At 40.6% G+C, this 27,564-nt stretch overlaps 2 protein-coding genes across 2 annotated transcripts in view; both read left to right on the forward strand.

Annotated features, from left to right (window-relative positions):
- Window positions 1–16,566, forward strand: rab5c (RAB5C, member RAS oncogene family). Its single transcript, XM_077557688.1, has 6 exons — window positions 1–131; window positions 9,595–9,853; window positions 11,019–11,170; window positions 11,355–11,477; window positions 11,573–11,666; window positions 15,670–16,566. Exons 2-6 carry the CDS (start codon window positions 9,685–9,687, stop codon window positions 15,798–15,800), a joined length of 669 nt encoding a protein of 222 aa, XP_077413814.1. The 5' UTR covers window positions 1–131; window positions 9,595–9,684; the 3' UTR covers window positions 15,801–16,566.
- Window positions 16,567–17,094: 528 nt separating this feature from the next.
- kat2a (K(lysine) acetyltransferase 2A) overlaps window positions 17,095–27,564 on the forward strand; it is a 13,185-nt gene continuing 2,715 nt past the window's right edge. Inside the window, exons 1-12 of the mRNA XM_077559213.1 lie at window positions 17,095–17,358; window positions 17,632–17,755; window positions 20,248–20,393; window positions 20,495–20,584; window positions 22,180–22,553; window positions 24,096–24,202; window positions 24,783–24,887; window positions 24,956–25,092; window positions 26,073–26,281; window positions 26,360–26,486; window positions 27,326–27,436; window positions 27,513–27,564. The exon at window positions 27,513–27,564 is cut by the window's right edge and continues 92 nt beyond it. Of these exons, the coding sequence (XP_077415339.1) occupies window positions 17,146–17,358; window positions 17,632–17,755; window positions 20,248–20,393; window positions 20,495–20,584; window positions 22,180–22,553; window positions 24,096–24,202; window positions 24,783–24,887; window positions 24,956–25,092; window positions 26,073–26,281; window positions 26,360–26,486; window positions 27,326–27,436; window positions 27,513–27,564 (1,795 nt within the window). The 5' untranslated portion in view covers window positions 17,095–17,145. The remainder of the gene's footprint in view (window positions 17,359–17,631; window positions 17,756–20,247; window positions 20,394–20,494; window positions 20,585–22,179; window positions 22,554–24,095; window positions 24,203–24,782; window positions 24,888–24,955; window positions 25,093–26,072; window positions 26,282–26,359; window positions 26,487–27,325; window positions 27,437–27,512) is intronic.

Consider the following 27,564-nt stretch of genomic DNA (forward strand, 5'->3'; position numbering starts at 1 on the left):
GCTTGTCATTGGTTAGGCGGACGTTGACGTAGAGTGGGCGGTTCCCGGAAGAAAGGCCACAGAGCCCAAAGAAGGAGGAGAAGACGGAGAAGAAGACGGCCGATGAGAGCAGCCAAAAAAGAAAAAGTGATGTAAGTGAAATCTATTTAATAATTCTTACGAACCACTGGGTGCTAACTTGAGTCGGATATCTATTAATAAATATTAGATAAACGTTGTTGACGTTTCAAACACATCTCAGTCGTAGTGGCGGGGCTGCTTCGCTAGGTAGCCGAGACCGAATCGAACGTCCAGCAACAACAAAAAAGAGCCGAATTTCATGTTTTTCGTCCGCTTATGACATAATTTTCGGCCACAATAACAAACCAGAAGAAGCGCCGAGTTATATTTTAGCTTAACGGCGTTTTTGTCATGTTGATGTTAGGCTGCTAACGTAAGCGGAATGTGAAGTTTTTTTCGGGGGCGGGGGAAGCTTCCGTCCTTCCTTCCGATATCTTTTCGCCGTTATGCTCAGCTGATGATGCTAATGGGTTAGCATCGGTAAAGGAAAGTGGTCGGAGCTGACGTTGACCTGTTTGGTGGCTTGTTTTCTAGCTTGAATACATGATTCAGGAAAATTGCCAGGGTCCGCGGTTACGACGGCTACCGATTTACGAACGGCGCGCAATGAACTATAGAGAGACCCCCCCTTCCCATTCCAGACGCACTTGCATACCCAAATTGAAAAAAAAAAATCGTTATATTTGCTTTCTATTTTTTATTTATTTTTATTTTTTCCTTTCCCACACCTTTTAAACGTATCGAAACATTACAACAGACATACACATTTTAAAACACACATTATAAACATAATGTAACTATATATTACACAAACACATTGCAAGTACCAAATATATAGAAAATACTGTATGCATTGTATGTCTACATGCATGTCCATATGGTAAGGTGGCACTTGATGTTGGTGTGTCTGCATGTGAGTGGGCATGAAGCACTTGCGCTTCATGTCCCTTCCTAATATGTTAAGTGGGGTATATGAATACAAATACATGTACAGTTTCTTCACCCCACAGTTCTTAACTTCATTTCCAAGGTTCCCCAATTCCGGTCCTCGAGGTCCGGAGTTCTGCAGGTTTGAGATGTTTCTGCCCACAGGCACACCTGATTCATATAATCAGCTCATCAGCATGCCTGATAATGATTCTGATCTTTAGTAACAGGTGTGTTGGTAGGCGGAAAAATCTCAAACCTGCAGTACTCCGGACTTCGAGGACCGGAATTGGTGAGCCCTTTCTAAACCGAGGGCCACCATTAATCCGTTACAACCAGACAGAAAAACACCAACCCTTTTTTTCCCAAAGAAAAACAGTGCTCTAGTGTACAGTATTGAGTTTGTAAAAACATACGCCAATAAATAATTAGATGCCAAGAATTAAACAGTTTGTGCATCATGATTTGCAGTCAATGCCCCGTGTCACTTGTTCTCCTTTTGATGCCTTGGCCAACAGATGTATAATACAGACATATGACAAAGGTTTTTTCTCCATTTAATAACTCATTAGGCTGCTGTAATATTAGTTGTTTTTCGCAGAGGACATCTTGCTGCATACGGTTGCACACAATGCACACCTCTCCAGAGAAAATCTAAAGTCCTTCAATCTTACTTTAATGCATTTTGTCAAACGTGATTTTCTATTATTAAAGTTGTGGATTCACAAGCAGCTTTTCATAGTTCAATGTAGCCAAATAAATCCTTTGTGAATCAATTTGAATGTCATGAGTAGCTTTTGGAAGTAGCAATTATTGTACTCAACTGTATGTTCTTTTTTGTACCGGTACATATGTTCAGCTCGAAACCTTTCCCAGATCAAATTTGTTTTGGTAGATCTATTTAATTAAAAAAAAAGAAGCTATATTAACTTATACAATGTGGGCTGCAACTAATGATTATTTAGTGATTTATTAATCTGTTGATTGGTGATTCTGATTTTTTTCCTTCATTCTAATTTCCATCCCTTTATTCAAAATAAGACATGATTTCAAATTGACAATGCAGAAAACATAAATGAATTCATTAACTTGATTTAGTTACTGCTTTGGTCCATTCCATTTCTCTGGCTTGTTGAATGTTCTCCAAAGCTAAAGCTGCTAATGTTTTATTTTGATTTGACACAAAGACAATCAGTCTGCTCTCATGGGGCACAAGAGATTAGACAATATTTACTCGAGTAGTGTTGTCACGATACCAAGCTTTTAACGTCGATTCGTTACTAGCAAAAAAATACCACGGCAGGAAATTTTTTGAGTAGAAATTTTAAATAGTTAACACTCATCATTTCAACTATGAAGATTTTTTTGTAAAAGGGCAAACAATTACAATTTTAACTGTTCACGTTTTTGTAAATAATTGTTCTGAAACACAATTTCATAGTTAAACTTTTTCAATATGAGATTCAGCAACAGCAACCTTTTGTGTATAAGTGCAAAACAAAAAGAGTAAAACTTAAACATTGTTTGTGGAGCAACATTTATTTGGGGATGTAGTGCTATATCAGAACATATGTAATGAGCAGTGGCAATTCTCCTGCTTGCGGTATTTTGCCGTGAACAGCTCTGATTGGTCATTTACTGGTCCAAGTCATGCACTGGGAGTGATTCCTTGCCTCGACTTCACTCCATTCTGTCTTTTTACTAAGTTTTCATTTTGTTTTGGTGTGGTTCATTGATGCTTTTTGCTGTTGTTCTTGGGCTTCTAATGTGCCTGTATAATCTTCACAGAGCGGGCTTGTGAGTTTATAAGATGAGGAAACCGTCGACGAGTTTGAGGTTGGCCACTTTTGTTGTTTATGGCCATTGCACGTTGTCCTCTTGAAGCAGTGACACGTGTTTTATGAACTAAAAACAACAAGAAGGAAAATCGATGTGTGGACAGTTATATAAATATTTCTGCCGCAACATTCTTGATGTCTTTGACTTGGTGTGAGGCACCACACTTTTTTTGTCCACTTCAAAAAATGTACGAGGTATTAGATCTTTTCTGAGGTATTATTTCAGCAGTAAAGTAGACTATACACTACTATACTTATATACTTTATGTAAATGTACAGTGCAATATACTGCGAGTAAAATTAAGTAATTCCAACCAATGAGGATGATTCAGTCTGTTAAAAGGTGTGTGTTCTTTTTGAGTAATGAACAAAGGGAGTCAAAGCCATTTTCAGTTAATATTGTGTCTATAATTAATTTGATGACTTCATTATTTTCATGTACAATTAATACCTTTTTTAAAAACACATTTTGCCACTTGCTGTCAACTGAAAATGACATCACATGTGCTCAAGGCTCAGGTAACAACCACGTGTCTCAGTTTGCTAGTGTCACATAACCATTTGAACCCAGAAAAGAGGTGAGCCTTGATTGGTTATTACCTGAGCTCTGAGCACCTGTGATGTCAAGGTATTAATTGTACGTGGAAAATAATTAAGTAATCAAATGTTCTTTAGTTATTGAATATAACAATGTAAAAATGATTAGGGAAAAAAAAGTCAAGATTAACTGTGATACGGGATGTTGTTGGAGTCTCCTTTTGGAATGCAGTACGTGTTGCAAAAAAGCCGTTGGACATTTTTCTTTGACTTCTGCTAACATGAGCATGTGTGTAATAAAAACTTTAGAGGCATATTCTTAGTTGTATTAGAAATCAAATGTGAACTTTCTGAAATTGTGGTGCTCTATCTAGCCTTTTCATAGAAATCAGAGGAAAAGGAAATGCCAGAGATTGTTTTTTTCTTCCCTTCTGACCTTGCTGCTAACTATGTTGATGACTTTCCTGTTTTGCTTTTCCTGAGTTATGTCACCAGGTTCCCATCCCTAAACCTCTCCCCTGAATCTCGAAAGCCTATGCTAGCCAGACAGACTGACAGCAGAGTGTTTTGTTGTTGCTGAGCTTGCACTTTTCATGAACTGCCTGTTGACAACTGAACATTTCAAACACAAAAGCTGGCAAGCGCCATTTAGATAAAATCAGTGCCACGCCTTTGAGCGGTCTGCCGATCACATGCATTTTGTAATCCTAAAACAAACTACAATGTAAAGCTCGTCGAAAATCAACGTTAACGGCATAAACCGACCAGTCAATTGCGAGCCCATACCTATTTGTCACGTACGCCCTCAAACATGTCTGCGCCAGTGCGCCGTTATTTCTCTTTAACTTACCAGGGTTTTTCCTGTGTATTAAATTTAGAGGCGGCCACCTCCACCTTATTTGCTCACCACCTCCAGCCTAAGTCCTGCTTACTATTGTAGCTTCAATTGTAAAAAAATATATATTTTCACTCAGTTAATAAAAAAAGAGACTCTCTGCGTTTCCACTCTTCTATTTCTACTACTGCTATGAATGGTTTAGTTGGGATGAAATTTGTAGTTTGTGTCCACATTTAGAAAGGTGATGCGTCACCGAATGCTTGACTATTGTGTAGTAGACCCTGTACAGGAGGCCATTACGAATATATCACTGGCTCTCCCCCTCTTGACAGCTCCTCCTTCCTGCCTTTTTTCCTTCTTTATCCCACTCTCTCTCTTTCTGCCTTTCTCTCCCCGCCTCTCTCTCTCACTTTGACCCACTTCCCAGTGGAGGTCCATTAAGGATGCAAGCAAAGCATCCGTTGATGTGAGCAGCTCTGTACATCCCGGAAGAAGAAAAAAACACACACATCTGAATGGAAAGCTATCAGCTACACACGTGGACAAAATTGTTAATGAAAGAAAAAAAACACAGTTGTCATGGAAATAACAATTTTTTTTTTTTTAACTAATCAGAGACATCGCTTTTGAATTGTGGTTTAACAGAATAATTAAAAAATAATAGTAAAAACTCATGAAACAGGCCTGGACAAAAAAGATAGTACCACTACAAAAAAATTACTGATCCACCTTTTTAAAAAGTCTGACCTGGTGATCCCGATTTTTTTTTTCTTTCTTCATAAAAGCAGCATTGTTTCACAAATATTTTTCGACGTTTTCCAGTAAAACTGACACCTTGTTCCAATTTTGTTTTACTGGAAATGTTGAAAAAATGTCTGTGAAGTAATACAAACGGGTTGTTTTAAGTGCACATGAAGTAGTTCTCTCAAATAAAAATGAAAAGCCTATTAGTCATCTTAGCAGAAGAAGACAGTGGCTGACTTTCAGACCTCCTAAGGAAGGAGATGAGATTGGTGGAAAAGTTCGGTTTATTTTTAAGGGCTTGGCCGATCACCGATTACGCAAAATTAAGGAAATTGGGGCCGATAAATATGCTGGCTGATCGATCGGTGCACCCCTACATAAAATGGAAAATAATTTAACCATAGGGATATGTTCAACCAAGGTGTGTCCTCTAATTAGCATCACAGGTGTCTTCAAACTTCAATTGATGACAAAATCAATTGACGGATAATATGGATGGACCAATAATGTGGATGGTAACAAAAGATTCCAAGATAATGTAAGAAAATAGATAAAGGTACATCCGAGTCAGGGTACCAATAATTTTGTTCACATGTGTACCTCTCACACGTACACATGGACACAATTTTTGATACTCCTCTGTTAATGAAAGAAAAAACCTCAGTGGTCACAAACATAGCACAAATCTGGCAAAAGTAGTAATAAATGGAAATATGTACATGAAAATTAACCAATGAAAAGCCGACATGGGTTTTGAATTACGGTTCAACGACCGTAAGTTATTTTACACAAGCAAACGAATGAAACAGGCCTGGACAAAAATGATGATTCACTTAACCTAATATTTTGGCCACTGCACTCAAACAATTTTTGTAACTTTCAAAGAGACTTCTGCACCGCTCAGCAGGTATTTTGGCTCACTTTTCATAATCAAAACTCTAGTTCTCTTAGATTTGAAGGGTGCTTTCTCCAGACATCATGCTTCAGCTACTTCTACTTATGTTCGATAGGATTTAGATCAGGGCTCGTAGACGGCCACTTCAGAAAAGTCCAGTGTTTTGCTTTTAGCCATTCATGGGTGTTTTTAAGCTTTGTGTTTTAGGCCATTATCCTGTTGCAAGACCCATGACTTGCGACTGAGACCAAGTAGACCAATTACTCAAACTTAGCTACTCAAAACTATGATCATAGCCTTACGCCCATTCTTACCTTCACGTTGAACACTTTATTCTTGAACACTATTCCTTTTGTCAAGTATAAAATAACCTTGTAAATATCATGTGAAATTCAAGCCTCTTGCATTTCCTTTCTTCATTTTCAAACTTAAGCATTGCATTACACTCTTTATCGTATTTATTGTATCTTATGTTATTTTCACAAGTCTGGGGACTTGTTGGGCAAACCTGGGACCTCAGGGATTGTATTGTGTGCTATGCTATCTCATGTGGAAATGTGTGTTGGTATGACAAAAAAAAAGTATTTGGATATTTGTATCCTTGAATTTTTAGGAAAGGAAAATTAATTGATTTCTAGAAAACTCAGCTTTTTAACTCATTTGTTCCCAAAAACGTATAAATATGTTCTATTTTAAATATTACCATGGTCTCAAAAACCTATTTATATGTTTTTGTTTTTTTATGCTAGAGCATACAGAAGGCTTTGATGCAACCTCTGAACTGAAGAGAACGCTTGAAGCAATGGTAGTTATTACAAAAACGGCCAGCAGGTGGCAGCAGAGTATGAGATCAACCAGGCAGGATCTTTTCCCCACAGTTTTTTTTAAACATATTTGTTAGGGGTGGGAATCTTTGAATATCTCACGATTTGATTTGATTCCGGTTTTTGTTAATGTTTGCTTCAATTTATAGATGTTCAAGCAATCGTAATGATCTACTCCAGCCTGACTCGCTAATGCTAATTAGTGCTCTACTCGCGGCACTTTTATCACTCAAAAGGACGTCTCCACGCTGAAAAAAAAAAACTTTTATTGGAATAACTTGATCGAGACTTTTTCCTTCTACTCTCTAACCTGGCTACAACTTAACAGTGTAGCAGACCGTGTGCAACCTCACTGCCCCTAAGTGGCCAAATCGGGTACAACATGAACAGCGCTCCCAACAAAGGCGTACACAAACAAAGGGAAGACAGTATAAAATCATTTAAATAAAATTGATTTTGGGGCATTTAAAATGGTTTCTAAATCGTACTAAATGAGAACCATGATTCTTATGAGAATCGATTTTTGGGCACACCCCTAATATTTGTGAATAATGATTAAACTTAGCTAGATTCTAATGCTAATTGCTGCAAAATGGAAACACAAAGAAGAGACTCTAATCTTTATTTTGGTAGGTTCCATGTTTTTATAGCAATAGAATACAATATTCTGTGGGCTTTGCAAAATCAGTAAAAATCCAGTAAAAAACAGCCGGGAGCGAAGGGGGTTGCTTCAGTGAAAATGGCTGGGAGTGAATGAGTTAATTATGCTTTAGGAGGACAGCGACAAATTAAATGAGTAAGAAATTAAAATAGGAATATACTAAAATAGCAATTAAAACATGATATGGCCTCTTGGGGATAGTGCGGTGCCGTGCATCCATTGTGTACACAAATTGAGAATAGAAGAAAGTTGAATGGGATCCTCCATTCACTTTAGTATTAGCGCTAGGCTAGTGATGTTTTAAAAACGAAGCATGTTTTGTATTAAATATACAGTGGATGTAATTCTTCTTGTTGTGTGTTTAGTTTTACAGTTAACTGCAACTGGGGTGTCATTAAATTGCTTAAAGGACGCTTAGGGACGGCAGAATCACATTGCTCCAGACTTGCTACAAGCAACATGGTGCATTCAGGGTACTTTCACAACATTAAGAACTTGTAAACTCACCTCGCGGTTTTGCACATTAACCGTTTTTCTTCAATTATTACGTTTTACAGATTGAGGGAAGCCAAAATCAAAATCATGATAGAATTTCGATTAATCGTCCAGCCCTAATCTAACACCAAGCTTCCTGAAACTGAGCAGCTGAAGAATAATCACTGGTATACTATACCGGTTTCAATTTGGTAGCGATTGTGTGAATTTGTGAGAGTTCCTTTAAGTATGAAACTTAAAAATGAACAACCCTCAAAATGGTACTTTGAGATCTAAGTAGCAGACTAGCCATCTATTTGCTAGCATTGGTATGCTTGAGTCTTGTGATTGGCTGCTGCTGAATATTTTATAGAGGGAGTCGTGATCTCCCGTCACATGTGGAAGATTAAGCCTGGCTCAGCAGCACTTCAAGTTGATTGCATCAGCCATGATGTTTTAACTTGATCTTTCATCATGTTTGACGCCTCCCCACGTGTGCCATGTGACCAAGCCGAGGTTTATCCCGACTTTTTATCGTACTCAGCAGTAAAAAAACACTTCCGCTCGCTTTCCACTTCCTGTGTTTCCTGTCCTGTCGCCGAGCACAGAGGCTGGCTGACCTCCACTTTTTGCAACATTTTAGTGCAAGTGCAACTTTCTAAATCGTGCAAGCGAGTTCCAGGTTTTACAGCACACACAAACTCACATGCTGATGAGGTCAGAAACAGGAAGTCATGTGTTGAGTCCAGCTCCTCCTTTTTGATAACTTGCTATATTTTGAAATAATTGCTGACTTATTTGTTGAGTATTTTTTACAAAATGCTATTTTTGAACACTTTACGATGTTTATTTCATGAAAATAAAACGTATTCAATGAAACATATAGAAATTTGACCTGCTGAACCACTGTTACTTCAGATCTTGATTTGTGCCGGTTCACAAATTGTGCATGAAACATCGATATTAGGCAGATTTTGTGGCATTTTCTCTGTAGTCTTGAGCTTTTTTTTTTCTTGACGGCTGTTGGTTCAAGTCAAGTCACAGTTGAAAGTTAGCATACTGTTTATAATGCAAACTAAAACATTACTTAGCGTTACTTAACTAAAACATGACTTCATATTACCTGTTAAAATATAACTACAAAGCAGGTGAGGGCTATTCAGAAGACCCCCCCCCCCCCCCCCGTAATGGGAACTGTAATGCCCTTGAATGTGGGCAAGGATAGCCGCAGTCAGCAATCTATTTTCAGCCTTTTAAAGACAAAATGACAACACTCACAAGTAGATGCTGTAGGCCACAGCTCACAACGAGACGCTCACAGAGAACTAACTGGCCAACATGACTCGAGTCCATATGGTCACTCTCGAGGCCATGCCTCTTAAAAGCACATCCAACACACGGATACCTTTTATCCAAAATGTTTTGTTTTACTTTGCTTCACTAGTGTGTAATTTAAAAATAGCAAATTGATCTACACCATGGGTGCCCAAGTTCGGTCCCCGTGAGCCCCTATCCAGCCCGTTTTCCATGTTTCTCTCTACTAACACACCTGATTCATGATCAGGATCGTTATCAGGCTTCTGCAAAGTTTGCTGATTAGCTGATCATTAGATTCAGCTGCACTGCAGAAGGGAAACATTGAAAACAGGCTGACCGGACTTGGGCACCACTGATCTACACAAACAAAATGTGCTGAACAAGCTGAAGAACATAACTTTACGTTGTCAGTACAAAAGTAATGAGTCTGAATTTGACTAAATTGTAATTTATTGTATGTAACTACTTGTGTTTTTCAGTTCCCCTGGCTTGGTCTCCTCTTCTATTTGGCTCCTGTCTTAAGTGAAGCCACCGTTGCTTCTACCTTCCCCCACCCCGAATTAAGCCCCATGGCCGGACGAGGCGGACCCACGCGGACCAACGGCGCCGCGGCAGCCAGCAACAAAATCTGCCAGTTCAAGCTGGTGCTGCTGGGTGAGTCGGCGGTGGGCAAGTCCAGCCTGGTGCTACGCTTTGTCAAAGGCCAGTTCCACGAGTACCAGGAGAGCACAATCGGAGGTGAGTTTGACCTTCACACTCCGCTAAGTCAGCGGCAGTGTTGGTCAAAGATTAAAACAAAGTGTTTAAGTATGCGTTGTGGAAGTGAGAGCTTGGTTGGTTTCCTCTGTCATGAGACAAAAACCTGAGTCAGCAGCCACCACCCATATACTTGTACAATCTTGTCATGGCCAGGCCTGTCCCCATAACCAATATTTGAAGACGATATATTTGCGCACGAATCGTATCGTTTTTGTTTTTTAAATGCCACTGATATTGTTATATGAGAGCTAAACTAGTTAAAGTGCATCCTTTTTAGAGTGATGGACTTATAATTCTCCAGTATATCAAACAAAAAATATGAATAAAAATAACTCACTCTGTTAAAAAAACGACAACAACATTGTAATTTAACAAATATTAACACAATACATACCTCGCAACCAGCAACAGTTGCTCCATGATCTGTTTCTTCTTTGGTACATTAAAGTTAAAAAGAGAAAGAAATCTGTTTCTTCTTCGCTTGTTGCTTCAGGTCTTTCCGGTGCACTGCTGTTGATATAGCGCCTCCATAATGGCGCAACACTGCAACTGCAGTTAAAATGTGTTCCTGCCGGGCTCAGTGTGTTGAGTGATATCAGTGGCTCAGGCTGGAGGTGGCCGCCTCTGAATTTTGTACACAGGAAAACCCCTTAAAATTACATATCTCACTGAGGGCTGGCGAGGGTGTGCGCATGTAGCGAGTGTTACTTTTTCAACAGGGTTGATTCAATGTTGCAAAACGTTGCAAAGACACTCGCCACACACATTCAAACCCTCTTCATCCTCTCAAACCCTTTTTTTGTCACCATCAAAATGTTAAAAATTTGAACAAGCTGGGTTTTTTCCCGGCACACTTCGTTCAATGTTGCAAAACATTGCAAAGACACTCGCCACACTCTCGCAAACCTTCATTTTGCCCTCAAACCGTTTTTCTTGTCACAAAGAAATTGTTAACATGTTTGTCATTGGTCAGGAAAGGATACTCCTGTTTTTTATGCATTGACCTTTTATTCTCAGTCAACAAAATTGCCATTTTTGAGCGGATTTTTATTTTTTTTTATGAGATGAAAACTTTGGCAATACCTGCTTTCCATGTATTGTTTCCTCCAATAAAAAACATTTTCTTTTTATCCGACAATGGCAGCGGCCTTCCTCACACAGACGGTATGCTTGGACGACACAACGGTCAAGTTTGAGATCTGGGACACCGCGGGCCAGGAGCGCTACCACAGTTTGGCGCCCATGTACTACAGAGGCGCCCAGGCAGCCATTGTTGTGTATGACATTACCAACACAGTGAGTGATAAGCCCAGATGGGTAGACTTTTGCTGTTCATTCGTTGACCCTTGTCCTCCCATTTGGGTTGATGATTACTTGATTGTTACAGACCTTTGCGCTTTTATGTCACTCGGTCATGTGTAGAACATAGAAATAAAAACGTACTTATGTTTTGAAACATTTTTTTCTTCCTTTTAAAAAGGACACTTTCACACGTGCAAAGAACTGGGTGAAAGAGCTGCAGCGACAGGCCAGCCCAAACATTGTTATTGCTCTGGCAGGGAATAAAGCAGACTTGGCCAACAAGAGAGCTGTTGATTTCCAGGTAAAGACTGAAATGGATTTTATTTTTTATTTTTAAACGTTTTTATTTTTTGTGTTGTTGCTCACTTGTGTGTCTTTGTGCTAAATTTTCGTCAGGAGGCACAAGCGTACGCAGATGACAACAGTTTGCTCTTTATGGAGACGTCGGCTAAAACCGCCATGAATGTGAATGAGATTTTTATGGCTATTGGTAAGCATCATATTTATAATACAGCTGTATGCTTTGGGGAAAGGAAATGGCCTCGTTCACCAAAGATTGGTGGGAATGTGAACGGATAGATTATTTAATTTTGTAGTTTACTGTATATTACTATGTCATTTCTATTTTGTATTTCGATCAATAGAGAAACCCGCAAAATCTGGAAATAAGCTTTTTGCTGGACGGCAATAATACAAGGGTTTTTCTTAACCAGGGCTGCACATAACTGGTACGCAGGTGCTCATGCACATTATATTTGGAATGCAAATGCACATTTGGCGCTGAGACAACCGAATCTGGCACGCACATGACTGTTAAATCTTTATCATATAGTCATTAAATCTGAAAACGCAGCAACGGTGGTAGCACGCTTGGCCAACGCATAGGCGCATCTCCTACTGGCTCTCTCCGCAGCTTTGAGAGACAACGTAATGGATGAGGCTACATCGTTCTGTAACATGGCACTGAGGGATTTATCACTCCTTTCGAGAGAGCATAGCTGTAGTCTTTGCTCATCCAAGCGTGCCGTCAGGTCTGGTTGGCTCAGTCGCCCTTGCGTGAGCCCTCCCGGAAGGAACTGCGTCACCTCCCTGTGGTACCGGGTCATGTGTTCGGTTCTGCAGCGACGGGCCGGCTGGAGCGCACAGTGCGTGCTGATGACGCAAGGCGTAAATTTGTTCGCCTTGCCAGGCCCTATGCTCCGTCAAACTCTAGCGGAGCTGCTCTCCCGGCCGCCCCTCTGTAATGTGCAGTCCTTTTGGCCTACGGGGGGGATATAGGCCTCGTCGTCCCTTGCAGGGACATGTCGCGGACTTCCGTGACGTTCGTCCTTCTGGCCGAGGGTGGGGTCAGCCCCGAGCTTCACACGCCCACGCCCCATCCCTCCCATACCCCTAAATCCGGGCGAGCCACGGATTGAGCCCGAGGGGCTGGCAGTCGGTTCCTTTTCCTGTCGCCAGCTACATTACTGGGCTGCCTTCGCTTCGGATCCGTGGGTGCTGTCAACCTTGTCTCATGGGTACAGGATTCAGTTCCGACGCCGGACCCCTCTCTCCAGCAGGGTCAGAGAGACCCGGAAATGGCGCTGGCTCTAGATCAAGAGCTAGCGACCCTCCTCGCCAAGTCCGCTATCGAAGCAGTGGATCCCTTGGCTCATCCAAGGGGATTCAACCCCCCCTACTTCCTCATACCAAAAAAAGACAGGCAGATTACGCCCCATCTTGGATCTGAGAGGTCTCGACCGTTACCTAAAGGTGTTGCCCCTCCGCATGCTGACTACGTCAGCCGTCAGAACGATCGCCAGAGGGGAATGGTTCACGTCAATCGATTTGAAGGACGCTTAATTTCACATCCCTATTGCTCATCAGCACAGGAAATTTCTCCGCTTTGCCTACAACGGTCACCACTGGCAGTTCAAAATACTCCCATTCGGACTGTCACTCTCTCAGAGTGTTCACACGTGTAGTGAAGGCGGCACTTGCTCCCCTGCAATCGAGGGGCGTGGAGGTGCTCCCCTACTTGAACGACTGACTGATATGCGCAACTACCAGGGGCCAGGCAATCAGCATGTGTCACGACTTGGACTCAAGGTCAACCTGGAGAAGTCCTTTCTTGTTCCCTCTGAGCGGAGTCTGTTCATCGGAGTGTCCAGTCGGTTCATCGTGCTCTCGCACCTTGGGGTTGCCGGTCTGTTCTATCAGCGGGAGTCCCGTTGGGGGTGGTACCCACACGTCACCAATGCCAGCCTGAGTGGCTGGGGTGCTGTTTGGCAACACAGGATGGCTCAAGGCCAGTGAGCTGCAGGGGACAGGTCGCAGCACATCAATGTGCTGGAGCTGCAGGCGGTGCATCTGGCCCTCATCGATTGTCTGTCCTTCGTGGCAGGGCGCCATGTCCTGGTAGGTTCGGACAACACATCCACTGTGTATCACATCAATCATCAGGGCGGGACGAGATCCGCCCAGTTGTTATGGGCCTCACGAAGGCTTCTCAGATGGGCCGCCCCCCGTCTTGCCAGCTTGAGGGCCATGTTTCTCCCAGGCATTGTCAATCATTCGGCGGACTACCTCTCCCGCCATCGTCCACCTCAGGGGGATTGGCGTCTCCACCCCGGAGGTAGTGAACGCCATTTGGAATCGCTTCGGAAAAGCGACGCTAGATCTTTTTGCCTCCGAGGAGTCCACTCACTGTCCCCTCTGGTTTTCCCTGAGGGAACGGAGCAGCCCACTAGGACAGGATACTCTGACACATCCCTGGCTGAGGGGCCTTATGTATGCCTTCCCACCTCTCCCCCTCATTCATCTGACCCATCTTGAGGGTCACTCGTTTTTGCTGGTGGCCCCTCTTTGACCAGCCCAGACTTGGTTCCCACTCCTATGCAGTCTCTGCTCCGCCGAACCGTGGATCCTGCCCAGTCGCTTGGATCTACTGTCCCAACAGCGGGGTCAGATTTTGCATCCCGATCCCCGCTGACTCCATTTGTGTGTCTGGCCGCTGAGGGTCGAGACCCATTGCTGACTGAGTGCTCGTCTTCTGTTCAGCATACGATCCTTAATGCCAGGGCTCCGTCCACTCGTTTGCTGTATGCTAACAGGTGGAAGGTGTTTACGGAGTGTTGTGCAAATTGCGGGAGGGATCCCGTGACGTGCCCTATTCCCACTGTGCTGGAATTTCTCCAATCTGCTTACGATAAGGGCCATTCCCCTTCTACAATCAAGGTCTACGTGTCAGCCATTTCAGCCTGCCATATTGCAGTGGGTTGCCATAACCTAGTGGCCTCCTTCCTCAGGGGTAGTACCCTTCGCCTTCGTTCTAGGAGCCTCGAGTCCCCACCTGGGACCTTTGTCTGGTGCTCGACGCATGAGTAAGTCCCCTTTCGAACCGTTGGTCGAAGGGGAAATTCGCTGGCTGTCTCACAAGACAGCGTTTCTGCTTGCAATAGCATCCGCTAAGCGGGTGGGGGAGCTCCACGCCCTATCTGTTAGCCCCAAATGCCTTTGTTGGCACCATGACGGGGTGCATTTGTGCCAAAGGTTTTGTCTGGCTCTCAAGCCAACCACCCTATTCGTCTCGCTCGTTTTGCTCCTCCGTCTTCAGATGGGGTTGAGGTTTTGTTGTCCTGTGAGGGCGCTCCGCTCTTATTTGGATGCAACGGCATGTTTCCGTGCATCCACCCAGCTTTTTGTGGCTTATGACGGCCCGAATAAAGGGGCTGCTGCATCCAAGCAACGCTTCTCACGTTGGATCAGGAAGGTGATTCAGCAGTCGTACCGGGTCTCTGGTCGTCCCCCTCCTCCTGGGGTGCACAGTCACTCCACCAGGAGTGCGTCTACGTCATGGGCAGTTCTGAAAGGAGTGTCCTTGGAGGACGTTTGTGCGGCTGCTTCCTGGTTGTCTTCTACAGTTTGGATGTCACTTCTATTTATCGACTGGATGTGGTTCGAGGTCTGGCGGAGGTACACTTTCCCGGGTCTTCGTGACACCGCTGGTATTCGGCGTTCCATGCTGTTTCAGCACCGCCACCTGGCGGTCGGGAGGGACAAAATAGAACGAAAGTTATGTATGTAACTACGGTTCTATGAGTCCCAAACGATCGCCAGTCTTGCTTGTCACTCAGGACCCTCGTGTTGGTTTGCGCGAGAAGGTTCTGAGAGACACGTTTCCGGCTACGCTCCTCCTTTATACAAGAGGGTCACGTCAGCCGGAACAATGGACATATCCTTTATGAATTCTTTCTCGAGTGGCGTGTGGGGGATTTTCCGTGCTGTTTCAGCACCGCCACCTGGCGGTCGTTCGGTACTCATAGAACCGTAGTTGCATACGTAACTTTCGTTAAAAAAAGAAAAAGAAAAGGTGCAGCAGTGTATTAAATGGCATTACATAATGTCTATCATTCAGTATGTATTCCACATACAGTACCTGTGTGTTAGGTGACTGCAAAATTATTTAGAGCTGTTTCAACAAAACATTTCCATCCATTTGTGATCCCTAACAGCCAAGAAGCTCCCCAAGAACGAGCCGCAGGGCGGGGTGGGTGGCGGCGGCCGGGCCCGAGGGGGCGTGGACTTGCAGGAGGCGGCACCCCAGGGCCGCGGCGGCCAGTGTTGCGGCGGCGGGGGCAATTAACCCACAGAGGCTTCCTCCACATCAGATAATCCCAGCCACTTAACCATCTTGGAGAAGCGGACCAGATATGATTAGCCAGCTGTTAAGCAATGTCACAGCATTGGGACCAAAACACGGCGGAAATTACAAACTGTTTGGCTGACGACATCATCGACCTGGCGACCAATCATGTTTTAAAGCTCCTCACCCCACCCTCCAAAACTCTCTTTTGATGGTGGACTCTTAGGGGAACAAACATCCCAGTCATAGTATTATTAAATAAATAAATCATGAAAGCTCACTTACGTTTGTTTCTGTATTTGTGTAGAAAAATAATGTAACAGATGGAGAACAAGCAGACTTCCTTCTTGGTAGAAGTTGTGTAGCTGCAAATTTGTCCTTGCAATATAAGACTACCCAACCATAAAAAATAGTAACATTTCATTAACATTAACGTCACCCATGCGTAGTTTGAACAGATTTGTGGAGTTTATCACCAATCAGAAGAAAACATCTTCCCTATCTTTCTCAGCATTATTTTCTGCTGTTTCTTTTTTGTTCCATGTCTAAATTTTGTTTACTGAATTTATGGTATTAAATGCACTGGTTCTGTCTCACCGTCTTTGTGAATCGACATGCTCGACTCAGCATTTTCCTGTCTTATCATCTTTGTGAATCGATTTGCTTGCTTTTGCAATTTTCATCATTTGTACTATGCGTAGAAGCGTGACTAGGAGGGTGGGAAAAAAAAGAAAATGTAATTTTACCAATAAACCTGGAGACGTTATGGTTTTTTCCTGAGTGTCTAATTCCTGATAAACACGTATCAGTTGGATCCAGTCTAGTTACACCAATTTTTATTTTTAAATGAAAGTTTTTTTGTTTTTAGTTAAGTTTACATTTTTACAAATATTTTTGGGAATTGTATTCATAGACTTCGTCCCAAAGTTAAAATACTACATTACTCACAATCCTCGTTGCCTCCTTAGTAGCTGAAAACTTGTTTTGAATTTTTTAGCCAGTGAGTTACATTATTTACGATAACGGATCATTAATTATTTCGGTAACTATATGAAGTTTTTTTTTTTTTTACGGATTTATGTCCATTTAAATCAGTTTCGATTATTCTATTAGTCGCCTTTGAGTGAATTTACCATAAATTCGAGCTTATATTAGAAAAGTGGATTTAAAGTTTAATTATTAGTCTGGACTCAATTGTGACAAAAATAAATCATAATGAGTAGAGAATAATATGCGTTCTACCTCCTGACCAAGAGACATTGTCTCAGTTCTTGTAAATTTCCGAGCCGTTCGCGAATGCAACACATGAGCTCACGGGCAACTGTAGAAGAAGAAGACGTTTGAAATGTCGGACCCGGCGGCGCAGGGCCTGCAACCTCGGCTCCTCCATGCCCAGTCGGCCGGCGCCGCCGTTGCGGCAGGCTCCGGTTCGGGTAACAGCGACCCGGCCAGGCCTGGGCTGAGCCAGCAGCAACGCGCCAGCCAGAAGAAAGCTCAAGTTCGAGCCTTTCCACGGGCGAAGAAGCTCGAGAAACTTGGCGTTTTTTCCGCCTGCAAGGTAGGCCAGTTAGCCCAGCTCGCTAAAGTTCAAAACAAAGCACTCCACTACAATAATTTGCCTTTATTTATTTACGAAGTCATAAACACGTAGCTATAGCTGCTAATGTTAACTTTCCCATGTAGCTAGCTACCTAGCTATACCCATTTAAAAAATAATGTTAGCTTAGCTTCCAGGAATCTAATAATAATAATAATAGAGTTAATGTACCGGTAGCACACTGGGTGCTGTTACTATTCATTCATTGCCACTGGTATGTGTGTTCGTGTTCAGGCTAGTGACACATGCAAATGCAACGGGTGGAAGAATCCGAACCCTCCCACTGCTCCCCGCGTAGACCTGCAGCAACAAGCCGCCAGCCTGAGCGAGCCGTGCCGCAGTTGTGGACATGCCCTGGGTACCCTACGAAATCAGCATCCTACCATCCTTAATACAGAGTCTCCCAAAATTCACAATATACTTCATTTTTTCCTGTTTCATTTCAGGTGTCATTTGGACAGACTTGAGCCCATCAGCATTTGAGAGACTTTGCACTGCTTGTAAACATATTATTCCCTTGCCTGTGGCTCTCCAATTGACATCGGAGCAGCATTGCAAAATAGGCACCTGGCATGAAGTGTTCTGTCCCCGCTTGCACTTCAGTGCATGGCTGTCACACTGCAACAATACGTAATACAATTTACGAGTTCCTGGAAACAGGATCAGTTCTTGACAAACCAAGCAGCCTCAAGTCTGTCCGAATGATACCTGAAACTAATAGAACTAGTGTTGTTCCTATACCGTTTTTTTGGCCCCCGATTCCAGTTTTGCAGTATCGGCCAATACCGTTCCGATAACTGGGTTGTTGTTGTTTTTTTCAACATGAAAAAGCTGCCCTGCCATTGGTTCAGAGCATTCAAGGGCCAATAGGATATCCTAGCTTGGCATGCAGTGAACACGTCACACATCAGTGAATGTTGTGCACAAGTAAAACACAAGATGCATCCAAAGTTCTATATTAGCGTTGGAAATAATAGTATCGGCGTGTTACTTGTTAGTACTTGCCGATGCCGATACTACTCTTTTTATGCAGTAACGGGGCCTCTGCCGATGCCAGTATCGGAACAACACTAAATAGAAACATAAATAACTATAAATATGTTTTTTGGGGGAGGAACATATAAACATGAAGAAAACACATTACAAGTATAAAATATAAGTTGAAGTAAAAAGAAAAACAAGAATAGGAAGAAAGAAAAGAGTTTATATGTTCAAAATGGGTAGAAGGAAGTTAAAAACCTATGTAGTCCTACCCCTTATTCGTTTTATGTTGATACAATAATAAGGTTAATGTATTTCAACAAAAGAAAAATGTATAAACCTAATCATATATACAAGTGCACTTAAACATACGCACATTTGCCAGCAACATATGTACATGAAATTCATAGGCATATACCAGAATACATTTATTAATCATATCCTCATACTCACATATACAATTTTCATTACACTCATAACGATACAACCAAAGAAATTACAGCATATATACAATTTGAACAGCTCATGTCTGATTTAAGTCATTTTTTTTGAACTTTACTTTTAAACAATTTTTTCAATTTAGCAAGTGACTGACATTTTTTCAGGTCAGTTCCAAAATTAGTCCACAAACTAACACCTTTTACAGAAACACACCTTTGCTTGATATTTGTTCTTGTTTTAATTTTTTCCTTATGTTATAAGGACTCTCTCTAATTCCAAACAGCTTCTGAGTACTGTGGCAGAGTAGATTGTTGTGTACTTTAAATTCAACTAAGTCGTAAAATTTGATTGTATTTGATTTAATAAATAGAGAGAGAATGAGTTAGTTTTGTGTATTTTGATCAATTAATAATTCTTATGGCTCTTTTTTGCGGTTTGAAAACACTACTGGTATTTGTTTTATATGCGTTTCCCCAGATTTCCACACAATAGGTCAGATATGGTAATAATAATGAACAGTATAATGTGTATAATGATTTCTTATTCAGGACATCCTTAGTTTTAGAGAGTATCCTTATAATTTTTGACATTTTCCTTTTGCCATTATCTATGTGTGACTTCCATCATAATTTTCCATCAATAACTACTCCAAGAAATTTATTTTCATACACTCTTTCTATTTCAATTGAATTTACCATAATTCTGATCTGTTGTGTGGTTTGTCTAGTACCAACAACTATAAACTTTGTTTTATTTAAGTTTAGTGTTAATTTGTTCATATCAAACCAATTTTTTAATGTGTTTGATTCATACTCCACAGTAGTCAGAAGCTGCTTCAGGTTTTCTCCTGAACAGTAGAGGGTTGTGTCATCTGCTAATAAAGCACTTTTGAATATTTTTGAGACACAACAAATAGAATTGATGTAAAGATATAATAGCACCCAAGTTGTTTGTGAAGAAACTCAGAATGGAGGCGGTTATTATATTAATTTGCACATTTTTAGTACTAGGGAGGTAGCTAAAAAGATTTGCTTGGTTGTTTAATTTTGCATTTGACTCCAGATGTGCAATTGTTTGTACACAATGCCCCCCCCAAAAAAAATTTGGGATAATAATGTGTTCTATGTAGCCCCACTAATCTAAATATGGCATTCTGGTTAATATTGCGTTAGTGAAATTTGAGTTAAGCAGCAAAATCCAGCCGTTTTTATCTATCTCATAACTCATGTTCGACAAATGTAATATTAATCAGAATGTCATGGTTAGACTAGTGAGGTCACATATAACATTATTGGCAAGAAATGTTTAACGTTGACTTCCACTTTAAAAAGTCAGTTTTCCAACAATATGTTCCCTTTAACCTGAATACTTCAAGCTTTATGGACTTCTCGCCTCCATTCCATAGTCTTGTTGTTTTGCGTCTGGCAGCCAATCACGTGTCCCACCTGGAGAACGTGTCGGAGGACGAGATTAACAGGCTGCTGGGAATGGTGGTGGATGTGGAGAACCTGTTCATGTCTGTGCATAAGGAGGAGGACACAGACACCAAGCAGGTCTACTTCTACCTGTTCAAGGTGAGCATGCGCATTAAAACAGTGTCCACAGAAAATGAAGATCAGTCCCGTGTGTTGTAACATAAAGAGTATGTCTGTTATTTGTTCTTTTCATTCGCTAGCTGCTGAGGAAATGCATCCTGCAGATGAGCCAGCCGGTGGTAGAAGGATCCCTGGGCACTCCGCCCTTCGAGAAACCCAACATTGAGCAGGTGAATGTCAAATGTCACTGCAAAGACTGACTTTTATTTTATTTTTTAAAGTAAAAAAAAAAAAATCACTATTTTTGCTTAGGTTTACCACTTCAAACCTGGAAAAACATGACTGCTTTTGCAAGAGTGTGTCCTTGTTCTAGGACAAAAAAAAAACATGACTTATTTAAAATTTTAAATGTTCTAGAACTTATTCTTGTAAATATTACTCTTTGTCACAAAAATCTAAAATTACGTTTTTTTGGCTCTGAAACATTATTCCGTTGTTAGGACTATTTTCGCTAAAACAACTTTTTATAAAAAAATTTAAGTGGAACAAAAATCTCGCAAAGAACAAAACATGAGTTTTTACATTAACCCCCCCCAACATTACAGCTTTATTATTATAATACTGTAACTAGTGATGCACCGAAATGAACATTTTGGGCCAAAACCGAAAATGAAAAATGCTTGTCCGAAAACCGAAACGCTGAAAAAAAATCATGCCAATTTTTACTATCATTGCATTTATTATAATTAATGAAAACTATAATATTATTATAAAATATTTATTTATCACTGGCATCTGAACAAAGTACAAAATAAATTGAAATGTGCCCACACCGCATACATGTTGGCTAATAGTACATTAAACATCAAATGAGGGTTGAGTATTTTCTGGCGATGCAATTGCACTTCATAGTCAATGTAGTTTGCACAGGCAAGCACGGATGCGTGTGGCGGGACAAAGTGCGGCACACTTCAAATCGGCACATTCACATATCATCCAACGTTGAAAAATAAGTAAATCAATTTTTGTCGGCTTCGGGAACGGACTGCAAAGTCACACACAGCGTCCTGTACAAGTGTGTACCCACCCGGAGATAGCGGTAAGTGTTTTCGTGTTTAAAACAGTTGATAGGAATAGTTCTAGCATTAGCTAAAGTTTTCAGCACGGCCACCGGGATGCCGGTGAAAAAATGGAAGCGTTCGAGGGGCGCTGCAGGAGAAAGAGTGTCTCACGTATACTGCAGTACACGGCAATTCTGCCTTTTTTTGACCCGCTTAAATGTTGAACACCAAGCGACGCCCCTCTCCTCTGGTGTGCGCAATGACCACGGGAGCTGCTGCGAAACTCACACGGGGAAAAGCCAGCGAAAAGCGAGGCGGACACTCCAACTCCGTGTTCGCTGTTAAATTCAAACAAACGCTTGATTGCAGCGTTTTTTTTTTTGTTTTTTTTTTGCTTGCGTCACCACAACATCCTATTTCGGCTATATTCTTTCGGCTTTAATTTTATTTCTGCGGAAATTTTCGGTGGCCGAATATTTGGTGCATCTCTAACTGTAACGCTCCACCAGTGAGCAACTTTTTTTTTTATGGAAAAATATATATTTTTTATTATTATTATTTTTTGACAAAGTGGCACAGTTTTGTTAAGTCATAATAAATGAACTGGTTTTATAGAAGTTATTTGGCAACAATATGGTGCCAAAGCAATGCAATCATATCAGATATTTTTGGCAAATGTCTGTTTGCAACTCGAGACAAAAACTATACCAATCAACAGCTTATAAATTGGGGTGCCACTGTTTCCCCTATGTTCTTCTCCAAAGGGCGTGTTGAACTTCGTGCAGTACAAATTCAGCCACCTGGCGCCTAAGGAGCGGCAGACTATGTTTGAGCTGTCCAAGATGTTTCTGCTGTGCCTCAACTACTGGAAGCTGGAAACACCCACGCAGTACCGGCAGCGCACGCAGAAGGACGACGGCACGGCCTACAAGGTGGACTACACACGTTGGTTGTGCTACTGCCACGTGCCACAGAGCAACGACAGCCTGCCACGCTACGAGACCACGCACGTCTTTGGGCGCAGCCTTCTCAAATCCATCTTCACCGTCACGCGGCGCCAGCTCCTGGAGAAGTTCCGCGTGGAGAAGGACAAGCTGCTGCCCGAGAAGCGCACGCTTATCCTGACACACTTCCCCAGGCAAGCACACCTCAACATCTGTCTCACGCAATCATTTGAGCCACTGAGAACTGGAGTGGTCTAATGCCATTTTTGTCATTTTAAAGATGTTTATTTCAAGTTTTATGGCTGACACTAAAAGTATAGTAGTGAAAGTCCAAACATACATCCAATCTATCAATATTTCATGAAACATGAATAACATTCGCTAAATATGCGTACATGCAAATGCATGGGCAAGGCATCAAAAGCTAATAAATATGGACTGTTCCCTACAGGTCAATATTTAGAACCTTGACTGTATTGACTTGAAATATTCATCTGGTATTTCTCTATTCATATGATCACAGGGATGTGATTTTTCCGCTAATTCGCGGAATTCCGCTTTTTTTATCCCCCCCCCCAAAAAAAAAATTCCGTTTTTTTTTTTTTTCTGTAGTTCATTGTGTATGCACATGACTCCGACAGATAACATCTTCTGCTATAACAAAGACATTTGTGGTATGCTCTAATATGAGTTACTTTTCATTTGGTCATGATACAATTATTTGTTCATGAAATTTGAACTCTTCAACATTATTTATGTGTTAACTTAGTAATCACATTAGTTATATATGATGATATTCTCAGTGATAGTTTTTAAAAGCAAAGGCAGTCCAATGTTTTTGAATGTGACTGATTTTGAGTTGACTAAAACTGCCATTTTATATGGGATAGTTCAATATACATTGAAAATTTATGCTGTTGTTTTGTCTATTTCTTTGTCATGTGAGTGCATTGAAAGTACCTAGCTGGGTGCCAGCGGCCCCCAGACCCCCGGCTAAATTTTCAGATAATTTCACTTTGGTCAAATCACATCCCTATGATCAGCATCTAACTTAAAAATGACAGAAATTGAGTTAGCCCACTCTAGTTCTCAGTGGCTCATTTAGAATTCAATGAATGCTCATGATTTAACCAATTTTTGCCATTCTACTTCAACTATTCCAACTTGAAAATATTAATCTCATTCGGGATATCTTCTGAACTATTTTTTACTTTCAAAATTCCTACTTTTCCTGAAATTCCGCATTGTCCATGAAAGTAATACCTATTGAAATAATTTGACATTTTTTAAAGTTTAACTCCGTTCTATATTCCACTTATTCAAACAATTCAAATCATTCCAACCATTCCATCTGTTCAGCTCATTCTGAATATCTCTCGAACTATTTTTCATATTCTTCAAGTTCCCATATTTTTCATTGTTGCCACATTTTCTTTGACAAATTTCCTCCGTCCATATTTCTTGACAGTCAAACAATTTCCACCTTAAACTGTTCCACTCACTCAGGACATATGTGGAACTATTCATCACATTACCAAAATTTCACAATAAAATATATATTTTACTTATTTATCTTCTTCCATATTTCATATATTATTGCAACTTCAAATCATACTTTCTGCAACTCAGCAGTTGAATTAATTCCACAGCATTTCAGGTTTGAATCAGCTCTTCATAATTCACATGCAATTTCTCAAGAAATTGTATTCTCACGTTACATTGAATGCTGTCGACAGGTTCCTGTCTATGCTGGAAGAGGAAATCTACGGGGAAAATTCTCCCATCTGGGAGGCCGACTTCACCGTCTCTGCCGCCGATGGGACGCAGCTGGGGCATCACACGGGTGAGCGGTGCAAGCAGGAGAATTTTTAATATTTTGTTTTGGGTTTTTTTGCTTACCACATGTGCATACACACAGTCACTGGACAGCTATCACTTTCTCTTATATTAGACAGACGGAATACAACATTCAACACAACATCCAAGTATGACTTTTTATTCTAACTTTGTTGCTGTGAAGACTAAAATGTACATAATAATGAATATTAATATTATAACTAAATATTATATGTAACTATATTGTACTTTTGCTCGAATGTACTGAGCCCACTCCCTTAATACTACTAAATATGACTATCTTCTTTTCTTTAAAAAAAACAAACGAAACAATAAGAAAAATTATTCTCATAATGTTATATGACCGCTTAAAATATTAACTTACTCCAACATACTCTATTTTGCCAAGATTACTTTTTTCACTGGTAAAAAAAACAACTTTATTGTTGTCAAGTGAGCTTTGTTATTTTAAGAGAAGCAGATGATTTACGTTGGATGTAATGTGTCAGTGCGTCTGTACTTAATGAAATGGCTGGTGAGTTTGTGTATGTAAAAATACAGTGAAATGACAGTATTGTGTTCTCCAGTGATCAGTCCAGCGGCTGTGTCGGGCTCCTCCGCCCTCTCCAAGGCCCTGAGCGCGGGGTCGTCTCTGGGCGCTCTGGATGCGTCAGGTTCTGAGTCAATTATAGGTCAGAATATTGTATGTGTTTGCTGATGATTCTTGGATGGAAGATTCTTACCTATTCTCCTTTTTTAGGCGAGAAGCGTAAACTCCCTGAGGCGCTGACGCTGGAGGACGCAAAGCGCATCCGTGTGATGGGCGACATTCCCATGGAGCTCGTCAACGAGGTCATGATGACCATCACAGACCCTGCCGCCATGCTGGGTCCTGAGGTCAGTCGTGTAATGCCAAATTAAAAAATGCCAAATTTATGCTCGTAATATTACAACTTTTTAGCTTGAGAATTGTTATTTGTTTGTTTTTTTAGAAAAATTGCGTTTTATAAAAAAAATATTATTATTTTTCTCGTAATGTAATTACTTTTTTTCCCTTTATTTTCTTTTTTATTCTAGTAATTTCACCTCTTAATATCACCCCCAAAAGATTACTTCATTTGATCTCGAAATAATACAGCATTTAATATGATAACTTTTTTTCTACAGGAAAGAACAGTTAAAATGTCAAATCATGTCATTGGTCGTAAATTATTATTATTATTATTACTTTTTTTCTCCTAATTTTACGACATTGTTGTTTAAATGTTTATTCTTATCAAATCGCAACAAATGTCTATTCTCATAATATAACTTTATATCTCTGACATTACTCTCAATATTTTTACTTTGTTTTTCTTTTTTTTTCTCACGACTATTTCTAAAAAAAAACAAAAAAAACATATCTTGCAAAAATACATTTATGACATTTTATCTTTAAAGAATATTTTGTTCCCAAAATACAGCAATTTGTTCTTAAAGATGCAGCTTTTGTTTTGTAATATTGCAAACCTAATAAAACCTTCATTCTATCTGAAAAAATAATACAAAAGACATTATTGCCTGAATAATGTATTTTTCACGAAATATAGTTTTCTTCTCACAATAGCATGACTTTCTCAAAAATATGAAAATATATATTTTTATTATATTATGACTTATTGAACTCCAAAATATACCTCTTTTTTTTTGTCATTTAATTACTTGAAGTAAGGCTATTTTCGTCAGATTGCTGCTGCTTTTCCCCCAAAAAAATCAAAAAAAAACCACTTGCTCCAAAGAAAAGCCTTTTCATCTTCATTTTAATTATTCATTATAAATTTGACACAATTGTCAGTGGCAGACAGCTTGGATATAATGGGGTGCATTTCCACTTGCAGACCAACCTGCTGACGCCCAACGCAGCCCGTGACGAGACAGCCCGTCTGGAGGAGCGTCGCGGCATCATCGAGTTCCACGTGATCGGAAACTCGCTGTCACAAAAGTCCAACAAGAAGATCCTGATGTGGCTGGTGGGCCTGCAGAATGTCTTCTCGCACCAGTTACCGCGCATGCCCAAAGAGTACATCACGCGACTCGTCTTTGACCCGTAAGACCCATCCGTCCTGGACCACACGCCTGCTCCTGATATCTCTCAGGTTTTTCTTTTTTTCTTTTCAACAAACAGCAAGCACAAGACTTTAGCCCTCATCAAAGACGGCCGTGTCATCGGGGGCATCTGTTTTAGGATGTTTCCCACTCAGGGCTTCACGGAGATTGTCTTCTGTGCTGTCACCTCCAACGAGCAGGTCAAGGTATGACAAACAACTTATTATTTTAATAATACGTACAACTTTAAATCTAAATAAAATAGGGGTGTCAAAATTATTGCGTTAATTTAGAGTTCCATTCATGCTACTATTTTTCTTACGCGCGATTAATGACCGCCCCTTACTTGGAAATTGGGGGAATTCCAATCGCAATGCAGCAGACACGTCAACGTCAAAATTTAGCAGTAATACATTTAATAATGATGCATATATTAGTGGAGACTGGGTTCAAGTTGTATATTACCATTTAAAAAATGTGCAGAATTTCTCAAATTACTTCATGTTAAAGATTAGATAGCTTTTAATATGAAAAGAAAAATGCACTGAGCTGTCACCAACATCTTACAAATGCAATTATGCCTTATAGTGGCAGAAAAATGACCTCACCACAAATCAATATCACACTTTTTTTAATTTTAACTAAATTTTATGGATTATTATGAAATTACCGTATCAAAAGCTAAAAGATGCAGCCATATTTCTATTAGTTTAACATTTTTGTATGTGAAAAATATTTTATGGTACATTTTATTGTACAATTAGAACAGATATAAAATTTGCAATTAATTGTGACTTAACTATTGAAGTCATGCGATTAATTACGATGAAAATTTTGAATCGCCTGACAGCCCTAAAATAAAATCTTGACGATTCTTTTTATATTATGACTGTTCTTGTAATATTATGATTTATGTATTTTTTTAATGACTTTTTCGCTTAATATTACAACTTTTTCTGAAAAAAAAAAACCCAACTTATGTCTCATAACTTTTGTTGGACTCAGAGCAACATTTTGTCTTTGCTCGCCCCTCTCCCGTCTGCAGGGCTATGGCACACACTTGATGAACCACCTGAAGGAGTACCACATCAAACACAACATCCTCTACTTCCTCACCTATGCCGACGAGTACGCCATTGGCTACTTCAAAAAGCAGGTGAGCTCCCGACTCGCTCGCTTTACTTTTGAGTCATTTCTCCCTCAATTTAGACATATTTTTCTCCTTTTGGAAGGGCTTCTCCAAAGACATCAAAGTGCCCAAGAGTCGCTACCTGGGTTACATTA

Source organism: Vanacampus margaritifer, chromosome 2 (genome assembly GCF_051991255.1).
Source record: "Vanacampus margaritifer isolate UIUO_Vmar chromosome 2, RoL_Vmar_1.0, whole genome shotgun sequence".
Classification (NCBI taxonomy): Eukaryota; Metazoa; Chordata; class Actinopteri; order Syngnathiformes; family Syngnathidae; genus Vanacampus; species Vanacampus margaritifer.